This window comes from Bufo bufo, chromosome 4 (assembly GCF_905171765.1).
Source record: "Bufo bufo chromosome 4, aBufBuf1.1, whole genome shotgun sequence".
Lineage (NCBI taxonomy): Eukaryota > Metazoa > Chordata > Amphibia > Anura > Bufonidae > Bufo > Bufo bufo.
Genome location: NC_053392.1, coordinates 391244539 through 391262245, shown reverse-complemented (window position 1 = coordinate 391262245; position 17707 = coordinate 391244539). Strand labels below are relative to the sequence as shown.

The window sequence follows — 17707 nt, the reverse complement described above, 5'->3', positions numbered from 1 at the left end:
TTTCTATACAGAATAATGGAGCAATTTCCATTATTCTGCATAAGTTACAGTTTGATTGTAAGTTGTGGTCCATTTGGGGACCTAAAAAAAAAAAAAAAAATATATATATATATATTAATTTTATATATCTAAAAATTCTAATTACCCCCTTTTCCCACAATAAAAAAAAAGAGAAGTAAAAAAGCAACATCATGGGCATTGCCGCATGCGAAAACGCCCATACTATTAAAATATAAAAAGTTTGACTTTTTATATTTGCCATTTTTTTCATCAATTTATCTCCCAAATTTTTTTTAATTGAAAGTGGGCAAAAAGTAAAACACACTAGAGTTGAGCAACGTTTGGAAAAATTCGATTTGGACGATTATCCAAAGTTCTTAAAGAAATTTGACTCTACCTAATTATATGCATCCCACTTGGTGGCTCAATCTCAGTGTGAAGGATTGAAACTGCAGGGACAGTGCAGGGAGAGTGTATTGCTGTGTGCATTACATCCTAGTGCATCCACATTCATCATTAATCCGTTCTGTAGGTATTGTGCCATCCGTATTACAGGCAATTGTAATTTATTGCCGTCTACATCACTGTGCAAGGCACCAAGATTTATAGCTAATCCCTTTTGTTAACCGTTGAATTACTGTGCGTCAGTATTACAGGTCAATAAAAGAATCAGGTCTAATTCATTGCTGTGCCCCAAAATTCAAGTAGTGGGCCCATTAATATAACAAATATTGTTCCCAATCAGCTCCTTTTAACGTTAAACAATCAGCTCCCCAATTCTTTTGACCGGGAAAAGGTAATATCATTAACCACCTCTCATCCGCCCATAGGATATAAACGTCCTGTGGGTGGATGTTTATCTCTGAATGGACGTTCTGGACTGTCCATTCAGAGATGTTAGCTGCACGCCAATTGTGCAGCTGCCGAGCGGTGGGCCCGCTGTCAGTGAGAGCAGGCCAAACCAGAGAGAAGGCAGGGATAGTTCCCAAGTGTCCCTGCCTTCTAGATCGCTGTATACACAGCGCTCAATGAGGGATATGACCACCGGGACAGGAAGCGCATAGCGCTTCCTGATCTGTATACACGTGACCGCCGGGGGCGAGAGAGTGCAGGAGCTGTCGGGTCTTCCATAGACCACGATCAGCTCTGGACTAAGGCTGTACAGCCTCTCTGGGGGCTGTATTTCCCCTGTAACTGGGGCTACTATGTCAGCCCCAGTTATAGGAGAAATCAATAGTGGGGAAAAAAAAAAAAGGGAAGTTAAATGTCCCCCAGAGGTCTTGTATGACCTGATGGGTGACGCAAAGTGTAAAAGTAAATAAATAAATAAAGTGTTTTAAAAAATCAAAAAAATTAAAAAAATAAAATAAAAAAAGGTTTCACATGTAAAAAAATAAAATAAAAAATTAAGTAATACAAAAAAATGTTAAAAATAGAAAATAAAGAAGACATATTTGGTATTGCCGCATCTGTAACAACTGTCTCTATCACATGATCCACCCTGTCTGATAAACACCATAAATAAATAAAACAAAAACGGTGTCAAAAAAGGAAATTTTTTTGCTTTAAAACTGCTATTATTGTGTTAAAGTGAAATAAATAAAAGAAAGTAGACATATTAGGTATTGCCACATCCGTAACAACCAGATCTATAAAAATATCACATGACCTAACCCCTCAGGTGAACACCGTTTAAAAAAAAAAAAAAAAGTGATAAAAAAGCAATTTTTTATCACCTAACATCACATAAAGTGCAAGACCAAGTGATCAATAAGGCACATGCCCCCAATATAGTAGCAATCAATCAGTCACCTCATCCTGCAATTTTTCTTTACCCTAACTAAGACAATCGGTCAAAAATAAAAAAGCTATGGCTTCAGACTATGGAGACCCTAAACATAATTTTTTTGGTTTAAAAAATGCTATTATTGTGTAAAACTTAAATAAATAAGAAAAAGTATACATATTAGGTATTTCCACGCCGTAACGATCTGCTCTATAAAAATGTCACATGACCTAACTCCTCAGGTGAATGCTGTAAAAATAAATAAATGCCCCATAAAGTGTAATAATGAATGAACAAAAAATCATATGTATCCAAAAATTGTACCAATAAAAAAGTCTACTCTTCCTGCAAAAAAGGAGCCAGAAACGATCGGCAGAAAAATAAAAAATATGGCGTTCAGAAGAATGGAGACAAACAATTTTTTTCAAAAATACTTTATTATGTAAAACTGAAACCAAGAAAGTAGACATATTTGATATCATTGCGTCCGTAACAACCTGCTCTATAAGAATAGCACATGATCTACCCTGTCAGATGAATGTTTTCCAAAAACCATATGGCTTTCCTTTTCTTCTGCGCCCTTACATCAGTTTACACCCACATGTGGGGTGTTTCTGTAAACCGCAGAATCGGGGCAATAAATATTGAGTTTTGCTTGGCTGTTAACCCTCGATGTGTTAAAGAAAGAATATGGATTAAAATGGAAAATCTGCCAAAAAAGTAAAATTTTGAAATTTCATCTCTATTTTCATTTAATTCTTGTGGAACACCTAAAGGGTTAACAATGTTTGTAAAATCAGTTTTGAGTAACTTGAGGGGTGTAGTTTCTACAATGGGGTCATTTATGGGGGGTTTCCACTATGTAAGCCCCACAAAGTAACTTCAGACATGAACTGGTCCTTAAAAAGTTGGTTTTGGAAATTTTCTTACCATTATTGATTCCGCTACCACGGACCACAATGGAATTCGGAATCCATATCGGGATCCTCCGCTAACCGGAAGCCGAACTTTAGACGCCGAACTTAAAACAGAAGTTCGCTCATCTCTAATGGTGATCCCTTTCATGATAGAATGTTGGATAATGGGTGACCTCTCCAAGGTAAATTGCCATAAAGACAAAAAGACCCTTTTGTTAAGAGTAATGTTTTTGGCAAGACTTTTGATTACTAGGGTCTGGTTTTCATGGAATACACCAAATGTAGCTGTATGGTTAAATTTGAACAAGATCAAGAGATATGAGAGGGTTCTTTACAAAACAGAAATATAGAGGAAAAATGGACTAGGATATGGGGTATGTGGAAATAATGGCCCTTTTCTGTTTTTAAAGCCTCCTCTAGAGAGACGCATCACAAAAGGGGAGGTGGGTATTTGGGTGGGCTAAACAAAATAGAGAAAAGTAATAATGAGGTTGTACAATATGTATTGAAAACTATTGTTTGACTCAATAAAATATAAGAAAGAAAAAAAGTAATGGGGGTCAGAATACGGTGATGAACAGAAAAATAAATACATTTTAGTTTATTTTTTTCAGTATTAAAAACGCAAGAAAAACATATAGACTAATATTTATATATATCTATCTATCTATCACCGGGTTGGTACTGACCTGGAATTAAGAGCACAAGTCAGTTTTACCACATAGTGAATGGCGTAAAGACAAAAAACAAAAACGAAAAAATGTCACGTAAGGAAAAGGTTAAATGTCTGTACAAAACTTTCTTTAGACTTCCTTTACAAAAACTTTGATGGTGTTTCTTGGATCACACATTTTTGGACATTATTTTTTTCCTATAGAGAAGTCCGTGGGAAAACACCTGAAAGAAGCCGCATACCTAGAGCTTCTTATGCTATAGACCCATAAAAATGCCATGGATTCATGAAACTGACTAAAAGCAAGAAAAAATAAAATTTGGGTTTCATAATTCCTATTGGCTTTCGGCAACATGTGATTGGACCATGTGATGTGACTTCACCACAGGTCCTTTAGCTGGCAGCTCATGATTAAAGAAGTAAGAAGAGATCGGCAACTACGCGATCAAGAGGAGGAGGGGAGTTCATTTTTAATTTTTTTTTAACCCTTAATTGACCTTCTACTAAGCATTCTGTATTAAAGAATGCTATTATTTCCCCTTATAACCATGTTTTATGGAAAAATAATACAGTGAATAGACTGTCATCTTAGCAACCATGCGTGAAAATCGCACCGCATCCGCACTTGCTTGCGATTTTCACGCAGTCCCATTCACTTTTATGGGGCCTGCGTTGCGTGATAAACGCACAATATAGAGCATGCTGCGATTTTCACGCAACGCACAAGTGATGCGTGAAAATCACAGCTCATGTGCACAGCCCCATAGAAGTAAATGGGTCCGGATTCAGTGCGGGTGCAATGCGTTCACCTCACGCATTGCGCCCGCACGGAAATCTCGTCCGTGTGAACCCAGCCTAAAGGATGTGCTGTATGTCACTAGTCTTGAAAGCAATTTGTTGTCTGTGAAGAAACTAATGGGACAGGGCAATGAAGGTGAAGTCACATTTAAAAATGAACACTGCATCATCTCAAAACAAAGGGTACAGACTTGCAGAAGGAAAGATTACAGATAAGGCTACTTTCACATTAGCGTTTTTTGTGGATCCGTCATGGATCTGCAAAAACGCTTCAATTACAATACAACGGCATGCATCCGTCATGAACGGATCCGTTTGTATTATGTCTTCTATAGCCATGACAGATCCGTCTTGAACACCCTTGAAAGGGGGATGGATCAATTTTCTAATGTGCCAGAGAAAATGGATCCATCCCTATTGACTTACATTGTGTGTCAGGACGGATCCGTCTTGCTTCGCACCACATCGCGGACCGAAAAACGCTGCTTGCAGCGTTATTATGTCCGCGATGGGGACGCAACCAAATGGAACAGTTTGCATTCTGGAGCATTCTGTTTCGTTCACTTCAGTTTTGTCCCCATTGACAATTAATGGGGACAAAACTGAAGCATTTTCTTCCGCAATTGAGACCCTATGACGGATCTCAATAACGGAATTGAAAACGCTAATGTTAAAGTAGTCTAAACTGTATCAACTAAAATTAAAACGTGTGTGTGTACTGCCAAACCAGAACAGCACAAGGATTGTGTTCACGTATGGCCAAACGTCTTGCACATAGAGACCCAGAAGCAATAAGAAAGCTAGTTCGATAGTTTGGTAGTAAAAGATTCTTATTACCTATACCTTTTCATAATCATGCTATCGTTCAGTTAAAATACTGATAGAGCAGGTTCAACCACCAAGAAAAGGGGGTGACATCAAGAAACTACTGTTAAAATGGAAGCATTTTGGAAACATACATTAGATACACTACAACCTACGAGGTTATGCACTTAGATAATTAATGAAGGTTCTTGGTTCTGTTGAAGACTGATACTTATGGATAGAAAAAAATACAATGCAACAGCACTCTGCAGACCAAATAAAGCACAATAATACCATAGTAATAGAACACATTCTGGTGCTAATGCTACGCTTATTTTGTAAATTTGAGATTCTTGGCAAATACATTTTGTACAAAATTGCTGACTAACCCCCTTTTTCTTTGCAGTTTGTACTGGAGGTGTGGCTGACTCCATTTAGTCTTGCACCCCTGACCAGCCCGTCTGCCCCAGAGGCTGGTTTTAATTAGTGTATGTATAAAGCTGTAGCCTGCTCTCCCTGCACTCACTGGAAGCCTTTTGGCACCAGGAGAGGTATAGAGTGGGCACAGCATACATGTTGGTACCTTACATTCCCTGAATTTAATGGAGGCCATTTTGGCACCAGAAATGATAAAAGGCAGAGTGGACCCAGCATTCATGTGGAACATGCACTCCCTGAATTTTATGGTGGCCGTTATGGCACATAACAGGTAGTATTTAGTGTTAGGTTCCCGTCTTACAGAGATCGCCTTGATGTGTGGCAGACAGGCCCAAATAATTTTGTACAAAATGTATTTGCTAAGAATCTCAAATTTACAAAATAAGAGTAGCATTAGCACCAGAATATTTTCTATTACTATGGCATTATTGTACTTTATTTGGTTTGCAGAGTGCTGTTTCCTTGTATATTTTTTCTTCGATACTTATGGATACTATGTTATTTACAGGGATTAGTGTATCTTTTTCACCAGTGCTGTTGATTTCATTTGGTTTGTTTACCTTTTCTGTTTTACTTTGTTTTGTTAATGAGCCGATGACGTCGCTTGCATGTGACCTAATTACTTTGCTTATAAAATTATGCCGACTTGTCATTTTTTATATCAGTTGAGGAACTCGTCCTGTAAAACTATATCTGTATGGTGGAATAAAAGAATACACCATGCCGTATTGAAACATGACTGCTGGGATTACTTTCATATTGCTCTTGGGGAAGGACCCTTCCTGCGCAGCGCAAGCTACGGACTGAGTGCTGTTGAAATCTTACCACGATCCTTACACCAGTTTTAGGCGTAAAAAAAAAAGTTGCAAGACTCCGTTTTTAATGCAACACATTTTTGTCACATAAGGCATTTTCATGCCACCCCTGACACTGCGGAGTGGCGAGGGTGGCGTAGGGACATGGCAGGGGCAGGTTCATCAGACATTCTAAAGATTTTACATCAAAGATATTTATAATGCTCTAAGAATGTGGAAATAACAGGTTCCTTGAATCAGTCACTACATCATTAATACTGTATATTGGAGTTCCTGCTGTTATACTTGTTAGATAAGAATATTTCTTAAGGTTTTACAATTGTCAGGTGGCCTATGCTGCTAAAGTGGTCACCAGCACCATTCACATCTAACTGGCACACTTTCTGGAATATCTCTTATCAGTAACTAAAGCTCTTGCGAAACTCTGTGTGCCATAAATCTGTGGTGTATAGGATTGCACCTCCTCATAGAAAGCTGACTGTTATAACTGTTGGCAAATGATTTAAAGAAACATTACAAATGTGACGTCCCTTCCTAGAGCTCTTGCTAATACAGGACATAAATATTAGACATCAGAATAGGGGCATCCACTGTACCTTATTCTTTCTTCTTCTGCTTTCTGAAGAGTCTGGTCTCGATACAGGACCTCCAGAACCCTCTCCCTCTCAAGCTCCTTGAGAAAGCTCAGGTTGAAATCATTGGCCATAGTCTTGAAAATCTTAAGATCTCTCCACCTGCTACCGTCCACAGGTATCGTAGCAGTTCTTGCTTAGATTAACTTCCCGCTTAATGTTCCATTGTGTAGGGACAGAGGAGCAAATCTGCTGGGTAGACAAATATATGAAGCATGACTTTCACAGCATCAGTACAGACAGGACAAATTATTCTCTCTGTCACATGGATTGACACTGGAGTAGTCTACAACGAGATCCTGATTGTCCATGTCTCTACTAGCATTATGTTTAGGTCTTTAGACAACATGAGCTACAGAAGGTGTTTTCAGCCAAATGCCAAGCATATTTTGTAACTCAAAAGGAGAAAATGATGAGCTTTTCAGAGTGGAGAAGAAAGCACAGTAGTTTCACGTTGCTAACTTGAGAGCGTAGAGCTTCATAATGCAGCTGTGGGAAACACAACCACTTATTCCTGGCAATGTGCCAAGAATATAATGATATAATATGCAGCAGCTAAGTGGAGCCATTCACTAGACACAGCTTGCAGACCAACTGAAAAGGCTTTGCTTTTAACAGTCTGCTCACAGTAGAAGTGGGACGTCAGCCTCACTTCAGCACTGACTGTGTAGATCCAAGATTGTTCAGCAATTACACCGTTATTGATTATACAATACAAGGCAAGAATATATATTCTGTAATGTGTTCCACTGCATTGTATGTAGAACAATCTGCCAAATAATATTTCTTCACATGCTCAGTCATAGGGTGTAGTTCTTCCATCCAAGATCACTTCAGACTGATGTTTACTGAAAACCCTGTGTAATCCTAACAGTGTGCATCATCTACAGATCCCTATAGCGTTTGGGTTTAGTATCTGATTTTAATCACATATGGTAGCAAATTTGGCCTTATAAATGCAAGAGTTTACACTGAGGTAGCTGCTGTGGCTACCAAGAGCCCCAAATAGGTATTACCCTATAGAGAACATTTGTAGGGTCCCTGCTTAGAGGCAGCAGGTGATCAACTTGAGGGTCACAGCTTGTGTTTCTCACACAATGGATGTAGGAACGAGCAGGTGCAATCATTATGACCCTAGAGCATGATGTATCTTGGTAAGAACGAATTGGGGGAAAAGTGCCACACACAAAAATGTGCTGAGAGTAGGGAGCTTAAAGGGGTTCTGCACTTGGTTTAAAATGATGACCTATCCTCTGGATAGATCAGCATCTGATCGACGGGGGTCTGACACCCGGGACCCCTGTCGATCAGCGGTTTGAGAAGGCAGCAGAGCTCCAGGAGCGCCGCGGCCTTCTCACTGCTTACCGCTGGCCCAGTGACGCCTTGACTAGTATCATCTGGCCTGGGCAGGGCTAAGCTCTGTTCACTTGAATGTTCACCCAGGCCATGGATACTAGTCGTGACGTCACTGGGCCTGCGTCAAACAGAGAGAAGGCCGCGGCACTACTGCCAGCGCTGCTGCCTTCTCAAACAACTGATCGGCAGAGGTCCTGGGTGTCGGACCCCCGCCGATCAGATGCTGCTGATCTATTCAGAGGATAGATCATGAGTTAAAAAAAAAAAAAAACTGCAGAACCCCTTTAACATTAGCAGCAGCAACGTTTTGGGAGCACATCTGCTACACAATGTACAATGCTGTGGTCTGTATACTATAAGGGGGCCACGGTGCTCACCCAAGCGCTGTGGCCTCTTCAAACAGCTGGTAGGCTGCTGGGGTGCCGGAAGTCAGACCCACAAAATATGAAGGATGGATATCGATATTTAATTTCAGGACCCCCCCCCCCCCCCCCCCCCACGCTTAATTGGTTTGAGATAGCAAGCTTCAGAAGACAACCTCTATCCATATGCACTATTAGGACATGTGGACAACATAATGGTGACATTCCGTCCTCAAGCCAAATCCCCCCCAATGAGCCAGAACAGAATTCTGCTTGTAGGAAGCAGCTCCCACTCTGGCATTTATGAGGAAAAGCAGCCGTATACCCGCTGGATCCCACCGTAGTCAATGTGGATCTGGCGGTATGCAGCGGGATGGCGAATAAGGTGCCAGAATAGCCTGTCGTATTTCACAGCGCAGATGTGCACATAGCCTCACAAATGTATGGCAGTTTCATTCTTAGCAAGAATCATCACTGTTATTTGTAACCTTTCGTTTTTAGCAAAGATCATTACTGCCATCATTGTCAATACAAACTATAATTTGTAATAGGTAATTTTAAAGGCAGATAAATGGTTATAGATTTACACTAAAATGGGGTACAGAATGGCAGTATAAAATGCATAAACTTTATTTGTGTGTATGTACATGAAGCCAAGACCTGGAGCATCTGGGTTTTGTTGCTATGGAGAGGCCCGATTAGACACAAGTATTGAACAATTGTTCTTTAGGATCTGTCTCTCAGGTGGTTCAGGCATGAACCGAGAGTAGTGATGAGCGAACACGGACTGGAAGGAAACCATGGAGCAGATTCCAGAAAGGACAACATCTGCAATGACAAAGCCCAGGACCGCGGCAGTGAATGGGAAGACACCAGAAGCAGATCACCGCAGCTACCTGCCCCTTAATGCGGCCGGACGCGAACAATGACGGAGGCAGCCAAGGAGGACAGTGCTCGCCCGAACATGGATCCCGGCGGTGAGTAGGTGAACATCAGCGGTCAGAAACCGCTATTACAACCTGTGGCTGCGTTTGGATAGTACAACTGCCAGTTAAGGGGATTCTCTGGGAATGACTAACAATGGCTCCCAGCAACTTGACCTAGACCCTGACTAGGACAGGTTGCCTCCACTTGCAGAGCTTCTTAGGTGTGTGAAAGCGGATGGGCCTTGCCACACTGCACTCTGGTGCAGGTGTCAGCTTTCACTTTAAATTGCTGAACTCATGATCTTATGTATGATTGCTCCATTACCATTTATTGAAGAGCAGAAACTCTTCTCTACAATAGATAGAAATAATGCAATCCTGTGTGCGATATGGTGTCATGGCTTAGCAACCTGCCACCAACAGGAAGGAGGAATGTGATCCAGCACTCCATTCCTGTCAGGCTGTTCAGCCATCACAGCATATCTCGCCAGGACCACCAGAAAGCTAAACATATAAAAGAGAATTTTTAATTCAACAATTTCTTCATATCAACATCCATGCTCACATTATTAAAACAAGGTAAAGTTTTGTGGCATTTTATCAGCCATGTTCAAGTGGTTAAATCGCAGCATCCAGATGTTTACTGCTAGTCAGTTGAAGAATATGACGGCTTATTTAAGATGAGGCGCCCCTCTGTGCACCTGAAGTAAAGACTACTGACTGGAGAAGTTTTTACTCCACTTTTATGCCTGTTTTCAAGCGCAAGTTAGTAAATGTGTCAGGCCCAATGTCTCGGCCCCCGGCATTCCCAAGTAGTAAGAACATCGCAAAAATGTCTGTGTGACAAAATATTGTCGGACTGGCATTAAAACAAAAAATTCACAAAAAGGCAGTCTTATGGCTTTTTATATGCCAAAAACTGGCATAGTGCAGTTAGTTAGTATTACTCCCATTGTCTTGTTGGAAGGTTAAAATTGTTTCATTAAGAATATCTTAGTACTTTGCTCCATTCAGCTTTCCCTAAATTATGGCCAGTTTCCTTGTGCCAGCTGCTGAAAAATACCCCCACAGCATGATGCTGCCACCACAATGCTTCACTACAGGGATGGTACTGGGCAGGTGATAAGCATTGCATAGTTTCTCCCAGACATGACACTTAGAATTGAGGCCAAAAAGTTCAATCTTGGTTTCATCAGATCAGAGAATCTCATTTCTCAGTCTGACAGTCCTTTGGTGATTTTCTGTAAACTTTTATGTGTCTTTTACTGAGGAGAGGCTTCTTTCTGGCCACTTTGCCATAAAGCCAAGATTGGAGAAATGGTAAACTGAATGGTACAGGAACGGTACCTTCTGGAAGTTTCTCCCATCTGCACACAGGAGATTTGGAGCTCAGCCAGAATGACCATTGGGTCCCTGGTCACTTCTCTTACCAAGGCCCTTCTCCCCCCAATGACTTAGTTTGCTGGGGTGGCCAGCTATAGGAAGAGTCCTGGTTCTTCCAAACTTCTTCAATTTAAGAATTATGGAGGCCACTGTGCTCTCGAGGACATTTTAGCACTGCAGAATTTAAAAAAAATTATTTTTATCTTCAAATGTCCCCACTTAATCATGTCTCTGGGCTCTACATGCAGTGCTTTCCTACTCATGGCTTGTTTTTTGTTCTGATATGCATGGTCAACTGTGAACACTAAGGCCCCTTGCAGACGAGAGTTCCTCCCATAGCGAGTCCGCAACACAGCTCCCGGCCTGACCTCCCAGCGCTGCCGGGGGTCACATAGCATTATATTGATATATGAATCCTGTCAGTGCTGGGAGGTTAGGCCTGGTGCTGCGATGCGGACTCGCTGCGGGAGGAACGCTCGTCTGCAAAGGCCTAACAGTATATAGACAAGGCTGGCTCTTTGCAAATCATGTAGTAAATTCAGTTGATTGGACAAGTGGACTCTAAGCAAGGTGTAGAAACATCTCAAAGATGATCAAGAGAAATGGGAAGCCCCCAGAACAAAATTTCAAGTGTCATAGCAAAGTGTCTGAATACTTATGTCCACGCAAAATTTTAGTTTTTTCTTTTTAATAAAATATTGCAGATTGATAGGGGAAAATTTGATTTGCCTTATTTTCAGCAAAACGTGAAAAAAGTGAAAGGGTCTAAAGACTTTCCAGATGCACTGTACGTCATTCCCATACAGTTGCCAGTCACCAAAGTATGCACTGAAAATGCCTGTCTGGGCTGCCAGCACCATACTAAATGTGTTCGGTTTACTAATCTTGTATAATCAGGTTACCCAGAGTTCTAGGCATACAGGTATGTTTCTACAATCTGGAACAGTGAAACAGTATATTGAAAATGGCTGTGCATGTAGCCTTACTCTCAGATTGTCGTCTGAGGGAAATTAAATGTGGAGACAACCATGACTCCATTTGTCGTGAATTCTGTGGATACAGCCACATGGCCAAGGTTGTAACCACCACTGAGCAGGTAAAAGCAGGACAAACAGGCATTTTTTGTGGTATTTTATTTCAATTCAGGGAACATTTTGTGAATCAAAATGTGTCATTTTATTTTTATTTTTTTTGCATCATCATCTAGGTCTGGCATTTCTTTTGCCTGCATTGCCTGGCATTTTTCTCCCATACAAAAATAAATAAATAAATAAATAAGACTGTTTTTACAAGGCATTTTTTTACCAATGTTTTTTCCCTTACAGCTCTACAGAGGAAGTGACATTTAGGGATGGACTGGGAACCTAAAGTGGCCCTGGAAAAAAAACCTAAAGTGGCCCCATGTGTAGGTAGGTCCAAATCAATAAGGCAACACAAGTAGGAAGGGCCAATACAGGTAGGCAGGGACAACAGAAGTAGATGGGGTTTAGCAATGCAGAACAAAATACAACCCCAACAAACCAAAAAACTGCCCGAGGACGGCCATACAGTTGAATTCAGGAGGGTGCCTGTGGCCACCAACCAGGTGCTTAAGTGCCTGATGCTCCTACATTAATGCTGAGACCATCAGATTTTTATCTACCTTGCTGGCGGCCATGAGGAGGGTTTGGAGCATCCCCTGGGCCCACAGGAAATCTGGAAATTTTCCTGTAGTGTCTATGACCAGTCCACCCCTGGTACACAAAAAACACCAAGTGGTAAAACACACTATAGGCAAAAATGCTCCAAAAGTCTTGGCCCAACAAAAAACTATTGTGTGCGATAGAGCCCTAACAAGTAGAACATATTTAGTGTGGCACATATAGCCTATGTAGATATGTTAAAGTGCATTCTGCCTATTCTGATTGCTGGCCACTATACATTTGGCCATGTGTTTCTTAGAGTAAGATTATAGATGCAGAACGTTTCTATGAATTATTCAGACAAGCAATAGTTAATGGGATACTTCCCTAATACAATCTAGCTGAATCTACATTCTGTGCTGCAGGGATAAGAGGCTGTAAATGGCGGTTCTGCTGCTAGATATCCAGCAAGATGGGATCACTTACAGAAATTATAGTCTGCAAGTGTGGCAGGATGTTATGTTCTACAAGCTGCCAAGCCTTCTGATCTGCACAAGATTACATATCTCTTCAGCAGATTCCAGCTTTCATGTTTCCAGGGTATGTTAAAAAAAAAACGTAATCTGGTCATCTGCAGTGTTTAATTTTTTTTTTTTTAAACTGATTTTGGATCCAGAAAAAGTTATACTTTGGCTTTATATGTAACTTTCATTTTGTACAGTACCACAGTTTCAGTAATATCTTATGATCACTGTAGCATATAAATCTGCTGTGTACAGCGGTGCTATCCGGTCACTGTATGGTGGTGCTATTCAGTCACTGTATGGCGCTATAATGTTACAGTGTTTGTTATCCAGTCATGGTATGAGCCATTATCCAGTATGACAGTATTATTTAGTCTCTGTATGTTGATAATGTATAGTCACTAAATGTATTATTATTCAGGGGTAGGGCTAATATCTTTACAGAATAAACTGTAGAATCTAGTATATTATACTGTAGTGTGCCCTGTATTTCCCAATAGAGTAAATGAACCTTGGGGAACACAATACTCACCCCTGACCACCAGAACCAGGCTGTGTGCTTTGCCAGCATTCTGTACTATAGCATACAGTACATGGCAGCCTCCACTCTCTGCCCCTCTGTGTACTAGTCCTTTTTTTTTTGGCACGTAAGGGTTGGTTAACATCCCGTTTTTGTCATCGGTTCAACATATCTAAAAAAATGTATACATTAACGGGTGCCTCAGACTGATACCATACTGTGGCATCCGTCACTGTGGCATCCGTCACTATAGAGTTCCATTGTGTAAAAAAGAAATAAAATAAAGTTGTTTTTTTTTTTTACTAGACTCAAGGATACAAAAGAGTGGTGTGCAACTTTTTGTATCCCTTGTTTTCCCAATGTATACGTCGAACGGATGGCAAAAATGTGATATAAACCCACTCTTAGATATGCACTCATGTGGCGCCAGAATGGTCATTGTGGGCGTACAAAAATTTGCTGTGGGACTACTGGACTACAAGCCCTGATTTCTGTAACTCCATTCAGATGAACAGATTTTCATTCTCAGGAATTTATGCAACAAATGTGCGAATATAAGCTTGAAAGCTACCTGCACATGGGGACAGGCTCTGTAACAGAAATTCCGCATAAATTTCTGTGTGTTGATTTCTGTGCATTTCCGCACCAAAATCCACATGTGTTCAAGCTACCCACAGTGGATGGAATAAAGAGTTTGTATTAGTTTTTTTAGGGGGTTTTAATAACTATAAAATAGAGGTCTACTGCTAGTCAGCAAGTATCTAGTATCTGATGTTCTCAATACACGGTTTGGTTTTTGGTATTCTTTTGTTGCTTTTTAAAATACAACATAATCTGAAGGTATGTTTTTGGTTTAAAAAATATTAAATAAAAATATTGCATGATGTTCTATATTGTGCATTTTTCACGCAGCTCTGACTCCATATAGAAGTGAATGGGGCTTGCGTGGTGTGAATCCGACCTAAAGTGTGAAGAGGTCCTCTCCCATTTGCATTATTGAAGGGTTTTCATTAGGGATGAGCAAAATCGACTTCAGATGAAACATCCAAAGTTGATTCGCATAAAACTTTGGTATGGAGCGAGCGTATTAGAATTAGAAGTATTAGAATGTAGTGGCTCAGATGAGCCGAAGTTATTACTTTGCGAAGTCTCAAGAGACTTTGCGTAATAACTTCATAAATTGATTTTTACTGTAAAAAAACATTTCCCAAACTCTGGTTCGGTTCCAAGGTATCACTATTATCAAGGTAATAACTTCAGCTCATCGAAGCCAATACATTCCAATACTGTACGGAGCGCTTGCTCCATACAGTATTGAAACAAAGTTTTACGCAAATCAACTCATCCCTAAGTTTTCATGTTAAGTGTTTGGCTACACAAAGATTTATCGCAGTATAGCAGGGCTGCCCAAGGAATGGATGGGGTGGCAGCAAGATTCACTTGTTTGCTGCGACTGCTACATGAGTTACAAAAAATCCAGCAGTGTTTGATTTTTTGTGATTTGCGTGTTGCTGTTGGGTGGCAGCAAACATGTGAGTCACATTGTGACCCTATTCATTCCTAAGGCAGCTCTCTACACTGCACTAGGGCACGACACTAGTTCTGCCCAGAATCTCTGTAGCCATACTCTTAGGCCCCTGTCACACGGGCAAGTATTCCGCACGGATGCGATGCGGGAGGTGAACGCATTGCACCCGCACTGAATCCTGACCTATTCATTTCTATGGGGCTGTGCACACGAGCGGTGATTTTCACGCATCACTTGTGCGTTGCGTGAAAATCGCAGCATGCTCCTCTTCAGATAACGCAGGCCTCATAGAAATGAATGGGGTTGCGTGAAAATCGCAAGCATCTGCAAGCAAGTGCGGATGCGGCGCGATTTTCACGCACGGTTCCTAGGAGACGATCTGGATGGAGACCCGATCATTATTATTTTCCCTTATAACATGGTTATAAGGGAAAATAATAGCATTCTGAATACAGAATGCATAGTACAATAGCGCTGGAGGGGTTAAAAAAATAAATAAATAATAATTTAACTCACCTTAATCCACTTGCTCGCGCAGCCCGGCTTCTCTTCTGTCTTCATCTTAGCTGTGTGTAGGAAAAGGACCTGTGGTCATCACATGATCCATCACCATGGTAAAAGATCATGTGATGACCGGAGTCACGTCACCACAGGTCCTTTTCCTGCACACAGCTAAGATGAAAACAGAAGAGATGCCGGCTGCGCGAGCAAGTGGATTAAGGTGAGTTAAATAAATTTTATTTATTTTTTTAACCGCTCCAGCGCTATTTTACTATGCATTCTGTATTCAGAATGCTATTATTTTCCCTTATAACCATGTTATAAGGGAAAATAATACACAATCTACAGAACACCGATCCCAAGCCCGAACTTCTGTGAAGAAGTTCGGGTTTGGGTACCAAACATGCGTGATTTTTCTCACGCGAGTGCAAAACGCATTACAATATTTTGCACTCGCGCAGAAAAATTGCCCATGTTCCCGCAACGCACCCGCACCTTTTCCCGCAACGTCCGTGTGAAAGAGGCCTTAGGGCTCATGCACACGGCAGTTGTGCGGCCGTTCAGTGCCCTGGGAAATCGCAATTTGTGGTCCCCAATGCTTGGGCAACATCCGTGAGGCGGCCGGGACAGATCAAGACCCATTCAACTTGAATGGGTCCGTGATCTGTCCGCACCGCAAACATTTTTAACATGTTCTATTTTTTTTGCGGTGCAGAGGCACGGACAGAAACGCCAAGGAAGCACGCCGTAGTGCTTCCGTGCCTCAATTCCGCACCGCAGCTCTGGATTGCAGACCCATTAAAGTGAATAGGTCCGCATCCGTGATGCGGGGAGCACACGGTCGGTACCCACATATTGCAGAGCCGCTGTTTGCAGGCCGCAATACGGCCATGGCAGGGCAACGGCCGTGTGCATGAGGCCTTGGGCTAGGGCTATACACTGACTTTGACCAAAGATCACAATATTGCACTGCCTGAAAGCAAATGGGGTCACATTGCAAACCCATACCTTCACCTCTACCTTGCTGGATTTCTTGTGAATGTTGGGTTGCATCAACTTTTGCAATAACTTAGGGCACCTTGGGGAAACGGGTTAGGATTTTGTGTTTTGATTTGTTAAAGGGGTTGTGCCACCATTAAATGTTATTTTAGTACTAGTTACTTTTGTAATTTACTTTCTGGCATAAATGTTCCAGTTGTGAGATATTCTTTTTACTTAGTTATAATTTCACTCCCTCGTGTTTAATTTGTATAGAAATACAGGGAGTACAGAATTATTAGGCAAATGAGTATTTTGACCACATCATCCTCTTTATGCATGTTGTCTTACTCCAAGCTGTATAGGCTCGAAAGCCTACTGCCAATTAAGCATATTAGGTGATGTGCATCTCTGTAATGATAAGGGGTGTGGTCTAATGACATCAACACCCTATATTAGGTGTGCATAATTATTAGGCAACTTCCTTTCCTTTGGCAAAATGGGTCAAAAGAAGGACTTGACAGGCTCAGAAAAGTCAAAAATAGTGAGATATCTTGCAGAGGGATGCAGCACTCTTAAAATTGCAAAGCTTCTGAAGCGTGATCATCGAACAATCAAGCGTTTCATTCAAAATAGTCAACAGGGTCGCAAGAAGCGTGTGGAAAAACCAAGGCGCAAAATAACTGCCCATGAACTGAGAAAAGTCAAGCGTGCAGCTGCCAAGATGCCACTTGCCACCAGTTTGGCCATATTTCAGAGCTGCAACATCACTGGAGTGCCCAAAAGCACAAGGTGTGCAATACTCAGAGACATGGCCAAGGTAAGAAAGGCTGAAAGACGACCACCACTGAACAAGACACACAAGCTGAAACGTCAAGACTGGGCCAAGAAATATCTCAAGACTGATTTTTCTAAGGTTTTATGGACTGATGAGAGTGAGTCTTGATGGGCCAGATGGATGGGCCCGTGGCTGGATTGGTAAAGGGCAGAGAGCTCCAGTCCGACTCAGACGCCAGCAAGGTGGAGGTGGAGTACTGGTTTGGGCTGGTATCATCAAAGATGAGCTTGTGGGGCCTTTTCGGGTTGAGGATGGAGTCAAGCTCAACTCCCAGTCCTACTGCCAGTTTCTGGAAGACACCTTCTT

At 41.4% G+C, this 17707-nt stretch overlaps 1 protein-coding gene across 5 annotated transcripts in view; it reads right to left on the bottom strand.

Annotated features, from left to right (window-relative positions):
* The window catches only part of SYTL3 (synaptotagmin like 3), a 129571-nt gene that overhangs the window by 105915 nt on the left and 5949 nt on the right, over nucleotides 1-17707 (bottom strand). For 3 of the 5 annotated variants that reach the window (XM_040427103.1, XM_040427106.1, XM_040427107.1), the window contains exon 2: nucleotides 6828-7052. In XM_040427103.1, coding sequence (XP_040283037.1) covers nucleotides 6828-6937 — 110 coding nt within the window. In that variant the 5' untranslated portion in view covers nucleotides 6938-7052. Of the gene's footprint in view, nucleotides 1-6827; nucleotides 7056-17707 lie in introns of all 5 variants that reach the window. The other 2 variants (XM_040427104.1, XM_040427102.1) reach the window with 1 other exon arrangement.